The sequence below is a fragment of the Chlamydotis macqueenii genome, chromosome 16 (assembly GCF_036417535.1).
Source record: "Chlamydotis macqueenii isolate bChlMac1 chromosome 16, bChlMac1.mat, whole genome shotgun sequence".
In the NCBI taxonomy this organism is placed as follows: domain Eukaryota; kingdom Metazoa; phylum Chordata; class Aves; order Otidiformes; family Otididae; genus Chlamydotis; species Chlamydotis macqueenii.
This window is the reverse complement of record NC_141571.1, coordinates 2478413-2495101: the sequence shown is the minus strand read 5'-3', so window position 1 is coordinate 2495101 and position 16689 is coordinate 2478413. Positions and strand designations below refer to the sequence as shown.

At 48.5% G+C, this 16689-nt stretch overlaps 1 protein-coding gene across 1 annotated transcript; it reads left to right on the top strand.

The window, feature by feature from the left end:
• The first annotated feature begins 13081 nt into the window (after positions 1-13081).
• Positions 13082-16648, top strand: LOC104483230 (perilipin-3). The gene is made up of 7 exons (XM_010124941.2): positions 13082-13150; positions 13900-14095; positions 14884-14966; positions 15208-15463; positions 15677-15876; positions 16010-16138; positions 16250-16648. The coding sequence occupies exons 1-7, from the start codon at positions 13082-13084 to the stop codon at positions 16646-16648; spliced, it is 1332 nt and encodes a 443-aa protein (XP_010123243.2).
• Positions 16649-16689: the final 41 nt, after the last annotated feature.

The window sequence follows — 16689 nt, the reverse complement described above, 5'->3', positions numbered from 1 at the left end:
CACCCTAGCTAATTACATATACACCTCCCTCCCTCCTTGTCCTACCCTGGCACCATTGAGATGAAGGCTGGAAGGTCTCCAGCCCCCTGCTCCAGGGCATGATCCTCTATACGATGCTGTGTCTGACAGATGTCTATCTTGTGCTTCAGGGTCTCATAGGTAGAGATTATGGCTTCCTCTATGCTTCACGTTCCTGCTGTCTACCACCTGCCTTGTTCCTCACTCACCTCGAGCTGACCCCATTGTTTTTTGCTGTCGCCCTTGCACTGGAATCTGTTATTCATGTGAAAGCTGCAGCCACGTCTATTGTTGATCTCTCCTCTAAAGTAAGCAGCCTTCAAAGCTCTCCTGGTAGGTCATGCTCTTGAGGACTCTTGCTGCTCCGTGCTGGATTTCTACACAGCTGGTAACTTTCATGAGCAGATTCTGGGGTTTATTCTCAGAAGAAGACACCCCATTTCTCCCCTTGTGTTAACCCAGAAGAGTTGGAGCCTGTCCATCCTCTGGGATGCTCACAGGTGGCCTGGGAGGAGGAGTGATGCTGGGACATTGGTCAGGACAGGCAGATGTTCGCGCTGGGGTGGGTTGAATGCTTTGGGGCAGATGGGGGAGCAGCCAGGAGCTGGAGGGCAGCAGGGATGTGATGGAAACACCTACTCCCTTGGATTTGTTGAGTGCTGTTCGACACGACCTGGGGCCAGGCCAGGCCAGACTCACTGAGGTACCTGGTCATAGAGAGGAGGAGACCGTTTGCAAGTGGTATCTTTCAGCAGAACTCCTGTCATTTCCTCCTTTGTTCCGTCGCCAACAGCTGAGTTACACGGTTCTTAAAACCGGCTCATAAATGAGAAAGTAAGAAATGGCTCTAGGCTGTGCCTGATCGATAGCAAGCATTACCTGGTGGCAATGATTCTTGGAAACTTGGAGGAAAGGCCTCATGACATTCCTCCTCTTTGGGGAACAATTTCTCTGTGGCCAGCCTGGTTTTCTTACACAGAAAACGTATTCCTTTTAAAAGGTTGTATTGCCGCTCAGTTTTTCTGTTCGGCCCATGGGACCTTCCCCTTACAGAGGTGAGGATTGTTTAAAATGAGCCAGAGGGGCCTGGGAGGGTGGTGGTGAGGAATGGCTTTGCTAATACCTTCCGAGGGAAAGTTCAGTATTTTGGGAAAAAAAAAAAAGTCGCATGCCTTTCTGGGCTGTAATGAATGTAAGGAGGGCAGCTCGTTTTGCTTTGCTACTCTGGAGTCAGCAGATGCAAAAAGCCCTGAATTCCTCTCCTTCCAGGGCGTTTCCTGGGCTCCCACCTTGGCTGCCAGCTCTCCCTGCCCCTCTCGCAGCTCAGGAATGGGATGCGATGCTGTCCCTGGCTTGACACATCGGCTTCGCTGGGATGTCGCAGAGCCACCTGCTGCACAGTGGCAATTCTGACCAGTTTTGTTAGCAATATCTCTCGGTTTTCCGAAATTTCCCCCATTTGCTGCCCTCCTTGCCCTGACTGGAAGGTTTTTTCATCCATCTCTCTCCTTGTGTTGGCCTGCGTGTGAGCACAGCACACCACGGCCCTGACTGGACATCAGCACCACACGGACTTCACAAATTAAATAGTGCAGCAGAAATAGCTTGTGGGAGCCCCTCCGTGCATCCTCGGCTGCTCTCTCCACCTGCAGCACAGCCGAAACGCAGCTGGGCCGCACAGTGGCATCAAGAAACGACACAGCCCTCCTTGTTTTGGTGGTGAGAAATTGGAGAAACAAGCAGAGCGTGAGAAATGTGAACAGCAGCAGCTGAGCACCGTTCCTCTCAGCCTTCCTCAGCGGCTGGACAAGTTTTTCTAAACAGCTAGTTAATTCTTCACGTCACTGTTCAGTGACTCTACTATCGTACTCTGAATTTCACCCCAGTGTATGACAAGACCTTCTTCCTGAATTCTTGTGGAAATACAGCAAAGAGATCTGTCTCTACTCAGACCTCAGTACACCGTGTATTGCCATCCATCGACAACCAGGATCTGGTGGAAGCCGCTCCGTTTCTTCTCCTGAAGGAGATCCACTTTATGAAGCAACTAATTTACGTTCCCACTCTGGCTTGGCTGGATCCACAGCTCGGTGCTGTTCTCCTTTGGAAGTCACTTATATTTGTCAGATAGGTTATGTTTCCATTGGAAGAAACCTGTAAGATTTATAAGGAGCTGCTTTCCCCCTTTCAGTGTGTACTATTTGTTTCTGTCTCTTATTAGACTGTCAAACCACCATAAAGTCTATAATGTTTCTTCTACTTTTCTTCCATGTCTCCAGTGAGAGAAAGCACATCAGTCGGAAATTAAATAAATTTAGTTAGAAAACTTGTAGGAAAGCACCAACCAGAAAGATCACGTAAAGCAGGGAACAAAGATGCCAGAAATAAATCATCTGACAAACATTAGAACTGATAGTGAAAGGGGAGAAAAGAAGTACAAAAGCCTCAAAAAAAAAAAAACCCCAGAAATGATGTAAAAAGCAATGCCTGACTTCAGAAATGAAAAATGCAAGGAACATAACAAATAATTTCAGATCTGATCCTATCAGAAAGAAACCTGATGTAAAAAAAAAAAAAAAAAAGAGAAAGAAATAAGCAGCTATGGAGGTACTTTTATAAAAGGATGTACAATAAAAGATTTGAAAATTGTATCCTTCAAACTACTTTAAAGAATGGCAAAAGAGTGGAATACATATTAAAATACACTAACGCTGCAACATGTCATACAAAATGTTCTGTCACTGAAAAAAAAAAGTATTTCGACAGGCGTATCAAGATTTACCACCAATCTCGGTGACCCCATCAAAAAAAAAAAAGGGCTCTGAAAGAATCATTTTAAAATAGCTATAACTGACTAGGAAGATCGGGGAAGCAAACAGCTCACAATTATCTCTGTGGTTGGGAAGAGATCAAACCTTATTTCTATGCTATTTTTATGAGAGGCAAAGTAGGACAGTCATATCACACTGCTCCAGATAACAATGCAAACAACGGCTACTTGAGAGCGCACTGCCAAGTAAACCACCTGCGAGTTCTGAGTTATCAACCGAGCTGCAGTGCGTCTCCCTGAAATTTAGAGAATTCGGGAAAAGTCATAGAATCATAGAGTCATAGAATGGTTAGAGTTGGAAGGGACCTTCAAAATCCCCTGCAAGGAGCAGGGACATCTCCAACCAGATCAGGTTGCTCAGAGCCCTGTCCAACCTGGCCTTGGATGTTTCCAGGGATGGGGCATCCACCGCCTCTCTGGGAAACCTGGGCCAGTGTTCTACAACTTGCATTGTAAAAAAAAAATTTTCCTAATATCCGATCTAAACCTACCTCTCTCTATTTTAAAACCATGACCCCTCATCCTATCCCAACAGGCCCTGCTGAACAGCCTCCCCCCATCTTTCCTGCAGCCCCCTTTAGGCACTGGGAGGCTGCTCTCAGGTCTCCCCCGAGCCTCCTCTTCTCCAGGCTGAACAGCCCCAACTCTCTCAGCCTGGCCTCATAAGAGAGGTGCTCCAGCCCTTTTATCATCTTTGTGGCCCTCCTCTGGACCTTCTCCAACTGGTCCATGTTCTTCTTATGTTGGGGGCTCCAGAACTGGACACAGTACTCCAGGTGGGGTCTCACCAGGGCAGAGTAGAGGGGGAGAATCACCTCCCTCGACCTGCTGGCCACGCTCCTCTTGATGCAGCCCAGGATGTGGTTGGCCTTCTGGGCTGCAAGCGCACATTGTCTGCTCATGTTGAGCTTCTCGTCCACCAGCACTCCCAAGTCCTTCTCCTCAGGGCTGCTCTCAATCCATTCTCTGCCCAGCCTGTATTTGTGCCTGGGATTGCCATGACCCAGGTGCAGGACCTTGCACTTGGCCTGGTTGAACTTCATGAGGTTGGCATGGGCCCACCTCTCCAGCCTGTCAAGGTCCCTCTGGATGGCATCCCTCCCTTCCAGCGTGTCGACGGCACCATACAGCTTGGTGTCATCGGCGAACTTGCTGAGGGTGCACTCTATCCCGCTGTCCATGTCGCCAACAAAGATGTTGGTGTCTGCCACGGGAAACAGCAGTTGTGTGGAGGCAGGGAGAGGAGCTCCTGGCCGCGGCTCATCACAGCCATCGCTGGAGCCACAAGCCTCCATAGACAGCTTGGAAAGGAGATTTGCCATGGGAGGAGGAAAATGCACCTTCTCCTCCTGCAGGAAGAGCTGAGCCAGATGTTCTCCAAGTTGCTGGTGCAGAGATGGCCACAGAGCCATGGTGAGGTGGAGAGTGGCTCTGGAATGGGGTTGCTGGAAATTGTACTGTTGGTAGTAGTTGAGGGCATTGGTTTAAAGGCAGGTGACCCCGCTGCGCAGACACATACATTTGTCTTGTAGCATCTTTGAAATTCCACAATCAAGAAAACAAACAACAAAAAAAAGCTATTGGCAGATGGGGAAAACAATATGTGAATGTTACAGTCAAGTAACTTCCGATTGCATCGGTGTTATCCCATAATATCTCTACACTTATAAGCGATCTTGATCGCCTGGCATCATGTAGCCACATACAATTGAATGTTTATTTGCAAAACCAAACATTTAAGCTAATTTGCCCCTTAGGCCACCAGTTCTGAAATTCAGATGCAAAAGAATTGTGACAGTCCATAGGCTTCTGTTTGCATACCAACTCTTAAAACGTTTGTGAAATTCAGTGAATAATACCCGGCGCAGTAGTTGAAGCTGGAGGCCAGACGAAATGGCTGTAATCCATTCTAACCTTGATGCCGTTAAACTGCAAAATGAACCACAGTGAAATTTATCTACAGACTGTGCTTAAACGGTGGCAACACTTTGGAAATACTCTGTGAAACTCTAAGGCCTCAGTGTTTGTGTTCTGCAGCTAAGTTCAGCTGACCATGGACAACCTTCAATCAGACCCATCTACACTCTTAATAACACTTGCCCTGTGGCCTCACTGCCGAGAACTATGGCACAGGTTCTCCTCTATAAAATGACATTTCTAGACCTCGAGGACTGTATGTTGCATCATCATTCTACCATGAAAGCCTCAAGCTGTGCTACATAGAAAAAAGACATCCAGTTGGGATCAGTCAATGGTAGAGTAGGAAGACAATTTGAAGAAGATCAGGTGCTTTCCAAAAAGGACAATATATGGGAGGATTCAAAACACCACATTGCCCCAACCTGTCATTCTTGTCAATTTCAGCCTGCAGTTACTGGGAATCTTCTCTACGAGAAAGAAAAAGCTCACACTATCCATGGCCTGTGATGGATTGGTGTGAAGGACAAGCTGCTCCCCACCATCCCCCGAGACAGTGGCCATGGGTGAAGGGAACAGGGACCTTGTGGGGGTTTGTCACAATTCGTGCCAGGGGAATAAACAAGATAAGACCCAAAGCTTAGACACAGAACAATGCAGTGGAGACAACACAGGTGGAAGATGAAGATGTCCCGAAGAAGACCGTTGCACTTGAGTTGCCCATTACTTCTACGGCAAAGCACAGGAGTTCAGGTACAATCTTAAGAGATGAAATATCCACACACAAAAACTTAAATTTAGTTAATCGCATGCTTTCTGGTTTCTGACCTTTTGTTTCTCATTTGAATCACGTTTTTTACCGTGAAAATGTTGTGAGCTGAGGCTGCCGCTCTTCCCAGTGTAGGGTCCCTGGCAGGTCTTGAGGGGGAACATCTGCCAGGTTGCACCAGGTACTTCAGGCAGTGCAAAGAGAAAAGAAGGGACATACAGGACTGGAACAAATGTCTCAAAATTACATCAGTTAACATATAGGGAAAAATTGTAAGTGCTGCGGATAAATTAAACTCAAATGGATTATATATTATTTCACATTGCTGTGTAACTGTCTCCTTCAGGTTTTTAAATTGTCCCTACACTGTAGTTTCTCAGCCCATTGGCTAAATTTCAATCACATCTTAGAGAACAGGGAAGATGTTTCAAAGGTAATTAAATTCTTACAAAATTTGAAAAAATAGGCAACTGAATAAGAAAAATGTACTGTACGCATCCTAATTGAGAGAAAGACCATTGTGTGAGCTCAAACTCTAGCAGGCACCAGAAAATCAGATGGGGAGTGTAAAAATTCCAGATAAAGCTCAGCCAGGATCTGCAATTAGTAGTGAGATGTAAACCGGCCTCACCAGCTCCACAATTTGGAGACCACGTGTGATCAAGGGACATGCCTGTTCGTGTTTCTCCTCATGCAATCCTCTCTCGTCCACCAACGCAGACAAAGCAGGTCTAGCTAACCCCACCTGAAATAGCACGTGCAACAAGCTGGACTGAATGGGAGGAAGCACCTGGAAGGCAGGAGGAGCCAAAGAGGAGGCCATCACCCCACTCCAGTGCTCTACAGACCAATGGATGCCCAAACCTTCATGCTGGAGAGCACTTGGCCTTAGCCTACTTTCTGCAAGAGTCTGGAGTGATGTTTTCTATTATTCAGAACAAAAAAAAGTAGATGAATGCAATCAGCACAGCAGTGCAAGTTACTTATTCGTGGTCTGTAACTACATTGAGTGCTGAAGATTCATTATTCTCTGGTCTTTTCAATGCATCTTTTTTTTTTTTTTTCTAAATTTCTGGGACCTTTACTCCATCACCCACAGTGGAAATTCAGTAAGGAATGTCAAAATACTCCTGGAAATGTGAATTTTTATTGACTGTTTCTGGGTATTTCAAATAACTCTAGTCTGGGCTGCAATTTTGTTAGAAATAAACCAACCATTTCAAAGGAGAAGTGTAAATGGGTTCACCACTTCCCCTATAGGACACTCCATCTTTAGAATCACAGAAGTAAATCTCTCACGAGTGCGTCGGTGGGTAGAAGGCACAAAGGCACTTGTGTCCCTTCGGCCCCGGTCTCATCTCTGCCATCCCCAAGGATGTCACTAGCAGAAAAGCTTTGCCTGGTGGATTGATGTGATCACCAGGTGCAGTTGTGTCCACAAAGACAATCGTCCTGGGCACAGGAGTATTTGCATCCCCAGTAGATCAGCCGTGCAAGCTGCTTCTCTGCTGGAGGGGACGTCTATCAGCCTCCAGTGCCAGGGTGACGGTCTCACCACCCCAGCCCTGGGGACCTCGGGTGCACACCAGGGACACCGGTCAACGCTGCAGACCAGTGAAACACGCAGGTATGTGCCGATTCCTTTATTGTGCTTCTCCATGCTTGATAGGAACACCTCCTCCTGGGATGCCAGAGAGCGCTCAGCTGTGCTAACGAGAAGGTGTCACAGCCCAGCAAGCGCCTGACTCGCTGAGGCAAACAAGGTATGGGATGGAACTAACACAGAAAAAAGTGGCCCTGGTGTCCGTCCTTTTTTTAATTTTTTTTTTTTATTTTGCCAGCCAAGCTGTCTGTACCATGGGTTTTGGATTCCTTCAGCTGCAGTTCTGCACGTGACTTATTGCAACTGGAAAGCTTGCAGACAAGAAAGGCTGTGAAATGATTTTGTACCTGACACAATCATTAGCACCATTATTTTGTCTGGAGCTGGGAAGGAGATTGCCTACAGCACTGATTTTCAAAATATGCTGCAAGAGCCCATTCTTCTGTGCTCATATTTCAAGCTGCAGTTTCTTTTTATGGAAAGGATTTCAAACGATACTTCTAAGGGGTGTTTCTGACAGTTTAGTGGGCACCTTCTCCAAATATTCGGCCTAAGTCACCTGCTGATTGCATGATACAGTGATGATTGAAGGAGGCCAGTACAATCTCAGCAAGGGTGCTGCAGAGCAGAGGGGCATTCAGACCTGTTTAACTCTGTTAAGAGTAATAACCCTCTCTGCGCACATGCAACGTGCAAGCCCTCCGGACCCATTTTCCACACCGAAACCGAGCACAGTGGTCAGGTGTCAGTCTCAAAGCTAAGGATGCTGTTGTAGGGGTTTGGTTGGTCTCCTACGGGTAACCCACTGTTGCCTGCTTCAGCTAGGAGTTGTGCAGCAGTCCAGCCTGCCTGGAAGTCCTGGTCCAGCTAAAAGGGATGCTGGCAGCAGGCAGCTGGTGGTACCTTCTTGGGGGACAGGCACCCATTTCATGCAGTCACTGTATGTAGTTCACCCAGGTCTCAAGGGAAGGAGCAAGATCTGACAGACAGCGGAGCCCAGCTTGTCCTCCTGGCTCTGTCTACGTGCTCCAGTCGAGCTCCTCAAAACACATCCCCACCTCAGAGACCGAACGCACCTCCTGGAGGGAAGCAAATGGAAGGACTTGGAAACTGGTGCTGGCCAGATCTGCACAGAAAAACTCTTTTTCTCTGGTTTAGGGGACTGTGCGTTGACTTGAGCAGGAGCTGCCTTGCTAATGGTAAGTGTGGGGTTTATGATCAGTAAACTCAGGCACTTTTCATCAGCAGATCACAAAGCATGTTGTGGAAAAAGGTCAAAATCATGATCGCCATTTTAAAGATGGAGAAGCTGAGACAGAGAACCCAACAGCCTCAGAGAAAGTCACCCCGCAGGCAGCTGACAGAACTGAGGACACACTCCCACAGTGCCCGAGCCCAGCCCAGTGCTCCAGCCTCCCTGTTCCCATCATTAGCACTGGGAAGACTACCTCTAGTTGGCGTGGAATGAGGGAAAGTGGAAGGAGCTGTTGTCATGGATACAGCATCCGCAGGCTCCCCTCTGCCTCGGTTGGAGCCCTTCTCTTCCACAATAGCTCTGTGGTCTTCAGACATCAGTGCAATAACAAGCACAGAAACAGCGATTCATTTGCAACCACTGCAAGTGCTCGCCGTGTAATGCAAAGACAGAACGAATCTTTAGCTGTGGCCCTTTTAGGTGAACTGAGCTGGTTGACTCACTGATTTCCCTAGCACCAGCTGGAGCAGACTGTCAGGACCTGTTGGATCTGTCACCTTCCGTAACTTCTGTGCAGGTCTCAGCAGTGAACAGGAGGAAAGACCCCTCCCCACCCACACACACACACCAACACGCATCCCCCAGGATGATCCAGCAGCATTAGAAAGATGCTAATTTCTAGCTTAGCTGTTGTAATGTATTTTTCTTCCTTGTTCAGTGTGGTTGAGTTTCAGCAGGAAAAGAAAAAAGCTCCACTATCTTTCGTATCTTGGAAAAGATGAAATGGCCAGGCAGCCTGGCCAAGCAAGGCTCAGCTCTCTCTCCTCCCATTAGTTACTTTGGAATTGTAGTTATAGGGATTTACCAGCACTTGCGACACACTCAACAGGTCCAAGGCAAACCAAATGGGAAGGTCTCTATTTTTTGATCTCTGTTGTATTAATGTTGCCACGTTGACCTCTCCTATCCTAGATGGGGACAGTTTGGTTGGTCTGCTATGGGTAACCCACTATTGTGGATGATGCTCAGGTCTGCAGGTAAAATTTTGCTCAACCAATTACTTCATTTGTCCAACACCACCCATGCTGTCATTAGAAAACACCAATCTCCTCCTGAGAGCAGCATGCTTGCTGTTGCCCAGTCCATCACAGTCAGTCTGTCCCCAGGGGAACCATTGTCAAGTCCGCTATTTTAGCAGCCTGCCACTGGGCTGGATGCAGTGTCTGTAGCACCAACTGCAGCCAGAGGGATTGGCTTGGGTTTTCCCATAGAACATCAGCGATCAGGCAGCAAAGGACTCTCTGCTTCAGTTCACCGCCATCATCTTTCCCAGTCTCCGCGTCAATTCCGTTGACTATGGCAACAAGTACAGCCAATGCCCATTCTGGCTGCTTCCTCCCGTCCCCCTTCACTCTTCCTCTCCTTCACCCCTGCTAAAAGAGGGGAAAAAATGTTACCTGTTAAAGCACAATAACTTTGGCATGGATGATCCCAGCCATCAGAAACTCCCCGCTTTGCTTTTCCCCGTGTCTCCCTTTGGTTTTGACTGTTCATCTTCATCTTCCTCACAAACACAGGTGCTGTGCAGCTTCAGCCAAGGCCATGGGGATAGTTATCACGGTAACTATCCAGCTGTTGAAACCCAGCTGTGCAGCAATTACGCTGAACTCCGCAGCGGGCTGACAGCTATCACGCTCGTTACGTCTTCCAGAGCCAGAAAGGCTCAGTCAGTGCTTCAAAGGATGCGAACAGCAGTTTCCAGGTAGAGTGTCTCTGTTCCCGCCGTGACACACAGCACTGGGACATGCCTTTTGGTGACTAGCAGCAGCAGACCCATGACATGAAATTGCTCTCTCTTTTCCACCTCTGCGTGAGCTTTTTTTTGCCAAGGGGGCTTAGCAAAACATTCTGCTTTCAAAAAGAGCTGCGAAAAACAAGTGGTGAAGAGAGGGTGCAAGAGAGGATAGGAGCAGTTCCTTGCAAATGAGTGGTTTTGAAAGGTCTTCCTCAGGAGTTCAGGTGCTCAGTTCAGCGGTAGCTCCTATTTCCACAGGTTCAAAATTCAATTTCTCACATAAGCATCCTTAGGAGACTCTCTTCAGGCAAAGAAGACTGCATGAACCGCTCAAGGCACCAAGGGCCCTTCTGTCCCCGTATGAGGCAACAAAACTTTATGAGTCTGATCATCCAAAGCCTCACCGGGAGCTCTGCCAAGTCGAGGACCTACTCACCCTAACTCCTCTACCCAACACCTGAGGGTGTGAGGAGCAGCGAGGGGCGAGCGGTGCGAGCCAGCGCATGGCTCCCTGTGCAGGAGGACAGTGTGTTTCAAGGATGCTGCTGTCCCAGTCCAAAACAGAAAGTGAAGAATAGACCCCCAAGGCAAACAGCACAAATGCTGCTCCTTCCTCAAGGTATTCTGGGATGATGGAACCTCTGGCAGGACATTTACCACTGCTTCAGGGCTGGTCTGGAGGACAGTTTGTGCTTGAAGCATTTTTCTCCTCTTTTGCAGAAAAGACAGAAGGGAGTGTGCAGAGGGATTTAAACTCTGATTGCTCTCATGTTCTCTGTTTTGGTGATACTGAGCTGTGATGAGAGACGATCTGTCACAACCTCCAGATTTACTGGATTTGTCTCCAGCATCACGCTTGCCAGCGGTTTCATGGCCGTTACAACAGGCTTATTCTGCAGCCTCACCATCACCAAGCCAGAAAACTGCATGACACTGTGGTCTTTGTGCAGCCAAAAGTGTTTTTTTTTCCTTTTTCTGACACTGAGTTTACCTTAAATGCACCTGAGAAACCACAGCTGATGCCTTATATTTAGTGTAAAAATTAGGATCTGTGGTGCTTAGTGTCCATCATCAGAACAACTGAATTAATCGTGATGTTCAGAACTCAGGGACAGAAGGAAATCTGTAGATAACTGGTACACGGACACACAAAACCTGTGTCTATGGACTGTGGCACCTCAGACAAACTTAGAAATGTGCATTGGGAGTGCAGGTGGGCTCAGGAGAAGCTAACAGCTCTAACAAGCTGGTTTGTGTTTACACAAGACTGGCTAAAGTCTGTTTTCCTCCGTGATTTAGCTTTACCTGCTCCCCACTGCTCTGCCATGTAAAAATCTGCCATTTTCTTTGACTCTGACAGTAGGAGTACTGCTCGGTGTCCTGCTGAGGAGGGGGCTGAAAGGAACTGTGTTTTGTAAATGGCCATGCAAGCATCGTTTCCAGCACTGCTTGATGCTCCACGCCACATTAGTCTGGTGTTGTGGTTTAACCCCAGTCAGCAAGTGAGTACCATGCAGCCGCTCGCTCCACCTCCCCAGTGGAATGGGGGAGGGAATCAGGAAAAAAAGAAAACTCGTGGGTTGAGACAAAGAGAGTTTACCAGGAGAGCAAAAGAAAGTGATAATAATATATAGGGATAATAAAATATACAAAACGAATAATGCACAATTTCTCATCACCCAATGACCTGATGACTGATACAGCCTACCCCAAGCAGCAGTCACAAAATGAAACCAAAAAGCAACTGTGGAACGATCCTAAGCATTGAGAGAAAAAGTGAGAGAAAGCCCCCCGGCCAACCCCCCCTTACACACTGAGCGTGAAGTCCACGGTACGGAATACCGCCTTGGGCCAGTCTGGGTCAGCTGCACTGGCCATCCCCCTCCCAGCTTCCTGCACTGCATGTGAGCAAAACCTGGGAAGCTGAAAAAGTCCTTGATCTCTTAGCAACAGCTGACAACATCAGTGTATTAGTGACGTTCTTCACACACCAAATCCCATACTAAACCCAAAACCCAGCAGCTACTGGGAAGAAAATCAGCTCTCTCCTAGCTGAAACCAGGACATCTTGTCTCCATCAACTTGGTGTGCGAGGTCAGAAGCTGCCACCACCTATACTGTCTGGTGCCTGATTACAGAGTAATTAACGAGCCGCAGCAAGGCCCACCTCCGCCCCATTCCACCTCTAATTGGCCAGGAGAGAGACTGGCTCCTTTCTGCTGCTCCCCAGAGCTGTCAGTCTCAGAGGGTCCCACCTCATCCCCCTTTCCCAGCTGGTATAAAAGGGCAGAGCAGGGCTGGTGGAGCATGGTGTGGTGTCTGCTTCTTCCTTGCTGGTCACCTCCAACAGGGTAAAAAGGTACTGGTCTCAAATTTTCAGCTTTTAGGGCTGATTGTTGTATGAACTTCTGCTTTGTGTTTAGCTGTTTCTTACCTGGCTTAACTGTAGAGTGGAATTAGTCTTGGTTAATATGAGGCTGCTTGTGGTCCTGCCTGAAAGGTTAAATACCACCTGTATCTATATTTTGAGTGAAAAGCTGGTTCTGGCTGGGATGTGTCCTCCCCATAGCTCTGCTGTTACTACCTCTGTAGTAGAAGACTTCCTCAAAGCTTTGCGGAGGAAGGAGGCATCCAGTGCCTCTTCCAAATATATTGATAATAAGCACTATGATCTCTCTGGCAAGAGCTTTCCTGGGTGAGGAAAGACTTTGTTCTCCTCATTCCTCTGGTTGTTGTAAACCATGTGAAACCTAAATACTAGTGGCTTTGCAAGTAGCACAGATCCCTTGCCTCTGTAATGGGAAGAGGCTCATTTTGGGGATCTTCCCTCAATGGACAGCAAAGGAACCTCTCCTTTTAATGAGGTCAGAAAGTATCCCCTGGGAAGGGGAATTCCTCTGGAGACTTGCTCACCAGCTGTTTTGTCTTTTCCTCTTACCTGCACCTCAGCTGCAATGGCCTCTGCTCTGCCTGACAAAGAGGAAGCTGCCGAGAGCTCCCAGGGGAAGGCTGAGGAGCAGCAGGTAGGTGTTCCATGTGAGACGTAATGAGTGGCTGGTCCTGGGTGTGGGTGTGAGGAGGTGGCCCTGCTGTGGCTGCAAATCCCTGCAAAGGGAGGAGTGCTTCCTCTGCTCAGGCTGTGCCCTGCAGCTTCTCTGGAAATGTGGGTGGCAGCATGGCCAAAAGAGTTGGCCTGAAGGCTCTAAGTAACCTCCTAGGCTAAGTGAAATAGCCTGGCTCTTGGCTAGGAAAGATGTTTCTCTAACTCTGTAGCCAAGATCTTGTCTTGCTGCAGGCAGTGCTTCTACAGAAAGGCTCCCACCTGTCAGCAGCCCTGAAAACCTGCTGCACTTGCCTTACTCCAGTGACCAGCAGCATGCTTCTTGCAGATTAGTGTGAAGTTTGTCAGCCTAAAACCGAGTTGATCCTGTCTGGTGAAGCTTTTCCTGGGGCATTAGCTTCTTAAATAGCTATCCCAAATGAACTAGCCTGGGTATGGAAGTATTGAGGTTGCCCATGGACTCAGCTGTCCCTTGGGTAGCATTGTGCTAGAGGAAGACCATGTTAGGATGGACAAACCAGAAACATCAGTGCTTCACAGCTTGTCTCACAACCAAGTTGTAGACTTGAAAGCAAGTATCCAGGCAAGCCTTGCTTCCTCAATCAGACCAGGTGACCTGAACAGGCAAACAGAGGAGGAAGTTTTGGGGCAAAACTGCATAGGAAGCTCAGGGTCAGGTTTGCAAGCTTCATGGCTCTTTTTCTCTTCTAGGATGCAGTAAAGCAGGTGGCTAACCTGGCCTTGGTCAGCTCTGCCCGTGACATGGTTTCTACAGCTTACGCCTCCACTAAGGAGAGCCACCCCTACATCAGATCTGTGTGTGATGCAGCAGAGAAAGGGGTGAAGAGCATGGCTGGAGCCGCAGCCAGCTGCGTGCAGCCAGTTCTGACTACATTGGAGCCTCATGGTAATGCCCTGTGGAAAGGCAGCTTTGCACCTGCCTGTGAGGGACTCTGGCTCCTGCCAGCCCTGGAAGGAGTCCCAGGGTGTGGAAATGCCCCTCTCCTTCATTGTACTAAAAGGACAACTCCTGGCTTACAAGTAAGGCTAAAAAGTTGAGTCCAGGTAGTGTGATGGAGGACCAGGACTTGACTCTGACTTCCCTAAAACTGATCTTGCAAGGTCCGAAGTATTGGATGGTAGATGTTTATAGCTGGATTCTTACAAGCTCATGGTGGCTACAGGAAAAAGCTTCCTCTTGGAGAACTGCTACCTCTAAAGGTCCTCTTTGCCATGGCCCTTAAACCATCACTGTGGCATCTGAGAAGCAGGTCCAAACTCCTGGAGAGAGAGGCTATTCCTAGTGACAAGTGTCTGACAAAACTGTCTATGTGACAGGCCTGATTCACTCCAAGCTCAGAGTGGGCATCCCCCTCCTGTCAGTTATGATGTGATCCTGGATCCTTGGGATGTGGAGGCTTGGGCAGAGATGAGGCCCATGCATTTGTCTAGTCAAAAGCTCAAGAAGCCCCAGGAGGGGGTTCCATATAGGTGGCTGTGTCTGTTCAAGTGGAAATTGGCTGCTGTCAAAGACAGCAGATCTGTGAGGAGACCAAGGCAAGCTCCTCTACAAATTCAGCTTACAATACATCTGGCCTGGTGATCTGAATGGAGACTTTCATCTAGGTTCCCTGCAGAGAAACATGCTCTGGAAGGTAGAACTTGAGATGGAATTTGTTTTTTTTTTTTCTTTAGTTGCTGCAGTGAGTGAGTATGCCTCCAAGGGTTTGGACAAACTAGGGGAGAAGATCCCAATTCTTCAGAAGCCAGTGGAAGAGGTAAGAATCAAAGGCTGTGCTGGCCCTGGCTGGCAGAGGAGCTTGGGTTTGCAGATCTCTAACCTTGGGAGTGAAGTGGGCTCTTGTATGAGGCCCAAACTACCCCTAGGTGCGTAGTGCAAGTTCCTACAGGAGTAAATACTTAGCAGAAGCTGTGCTAATTGTCCTCATGGTGCAACTCAGAATTGTAGTACACTACACAATCCGATTGCTTATCTGACACAAGTCTCCTGTTTCACAGATTGTCTCTGACACAAAAGAGCTGGTGTCGTCCAGAGCGGCTGATGCAAAGGATGCTGTGAGCAGCAAAGTGACAGAGGTGATGGATGTAACCAAGGAGACTCTCCAGAGCAGCATAGAGGCTGCCAGGTCTGCAGTGATGAGCAGCATGGGGATGGTCGTGGACTCCAGAGTGGGCCAGATGGCTGTAGGCAAAGCAGAAGCTGTGCTGGGGAGAACAGAAGTCAGCTCTCTCCCTATTGCAAATGAGGAACTAGGTAAGAAATCAGTGTGTGTGACTGGTTGTAATGGGAACCGTCAAACTGACAATGGTCAGGCCCATTCCTCACCCTGCTACACTGAAATGGGAATAAGGGGATGTGACATACTGGAGGCTACCTGACTCCTAGACCAAGATCTCCTGATACTTGTTTGCTCTGTGTGGTGAGCATCTCTGGTCAGCCACTTACAGACACTGCTTCTGTTGTCAGCCAAACTGGCAGTGTCCGAGGAGGGTGCGGACATGATGTCTGTGGAGCAGCAGCGGGAGAAGAGGAGGTACTTTGTGCGGCTGGGGTCTCTCTCTGATGAACTTCGCCTGCTTGCCTACCTGCACTCGACAGACAAAATGAAGCAGGCCTGGCAGGGCATGCGGGAGGCCCTTGCACAGCTTCACTGCATCATTGAGCTGGTGGGTAGAGCCCAGTCCCCTGGAAGGAGGGGACCGAATTATTAGCCTGGTCCCAACTTCACTGCTCTGGTTGAGCTGTGCTGTTCACCATAAGATCTGTTTGTCTTGACGCTCTGATCTTCCCCTGCCACAGATCAAAGTGTTTAAGCAAGGATTTAATCAAAAGCTTCAGGAGGGGCAGCAGAAGCTACACCAGATGTGGCTGGATTGGAGTAGGAAGTCTTCCAAAGAGAGTGGAGATGAAAGCTCTGCAGAGCCAGAGGTACCTCCTGGGGAGCGAAATAAAGGGCTCTGGGCATCCCCTTAATTTTTTAACATTTTGTTTTGGAAGTAACTGGCTCTCCTGATTTTTGTCCTTCCTGCCTCCTCCCAGGAGATGGAGTCTCTGGCCCTGCTCATGGCACACAGTATCACACAGCAGCTGCAAATCACCTGCTGTAAAATAGTGTCTGCAATTCAAGGCCTTCCCTCAAGCCTCCAGGATAAGGTGAAGCAGTCTCTTAGTACCATAGAGGAGCTCCATGCTGCTTTCTCAGCAGCAAGCTCCTTCCAGGACTTGTCCAGCAGTGTCTTGACCCAGAGCCAGAGGCAGGTGGCTGTGATCCAGGAGTATATGGAGGAGCTGCTGGACTACCTGAAAAACAACACTCCTCTGTCCTGGCTGGTGGGACCCTTCTCTCCCAGGGAGGAGGAGAAGGAGGAACCCTTGCAGGAGAAGGAGGCAGAGACAGCAGGAGCAGGGGATTGTGAAGCTTCTACCACCCTCTTGTAAAGGATAAGGCCATGAGTGTGGGTCTGCCTGGCATGACTTTG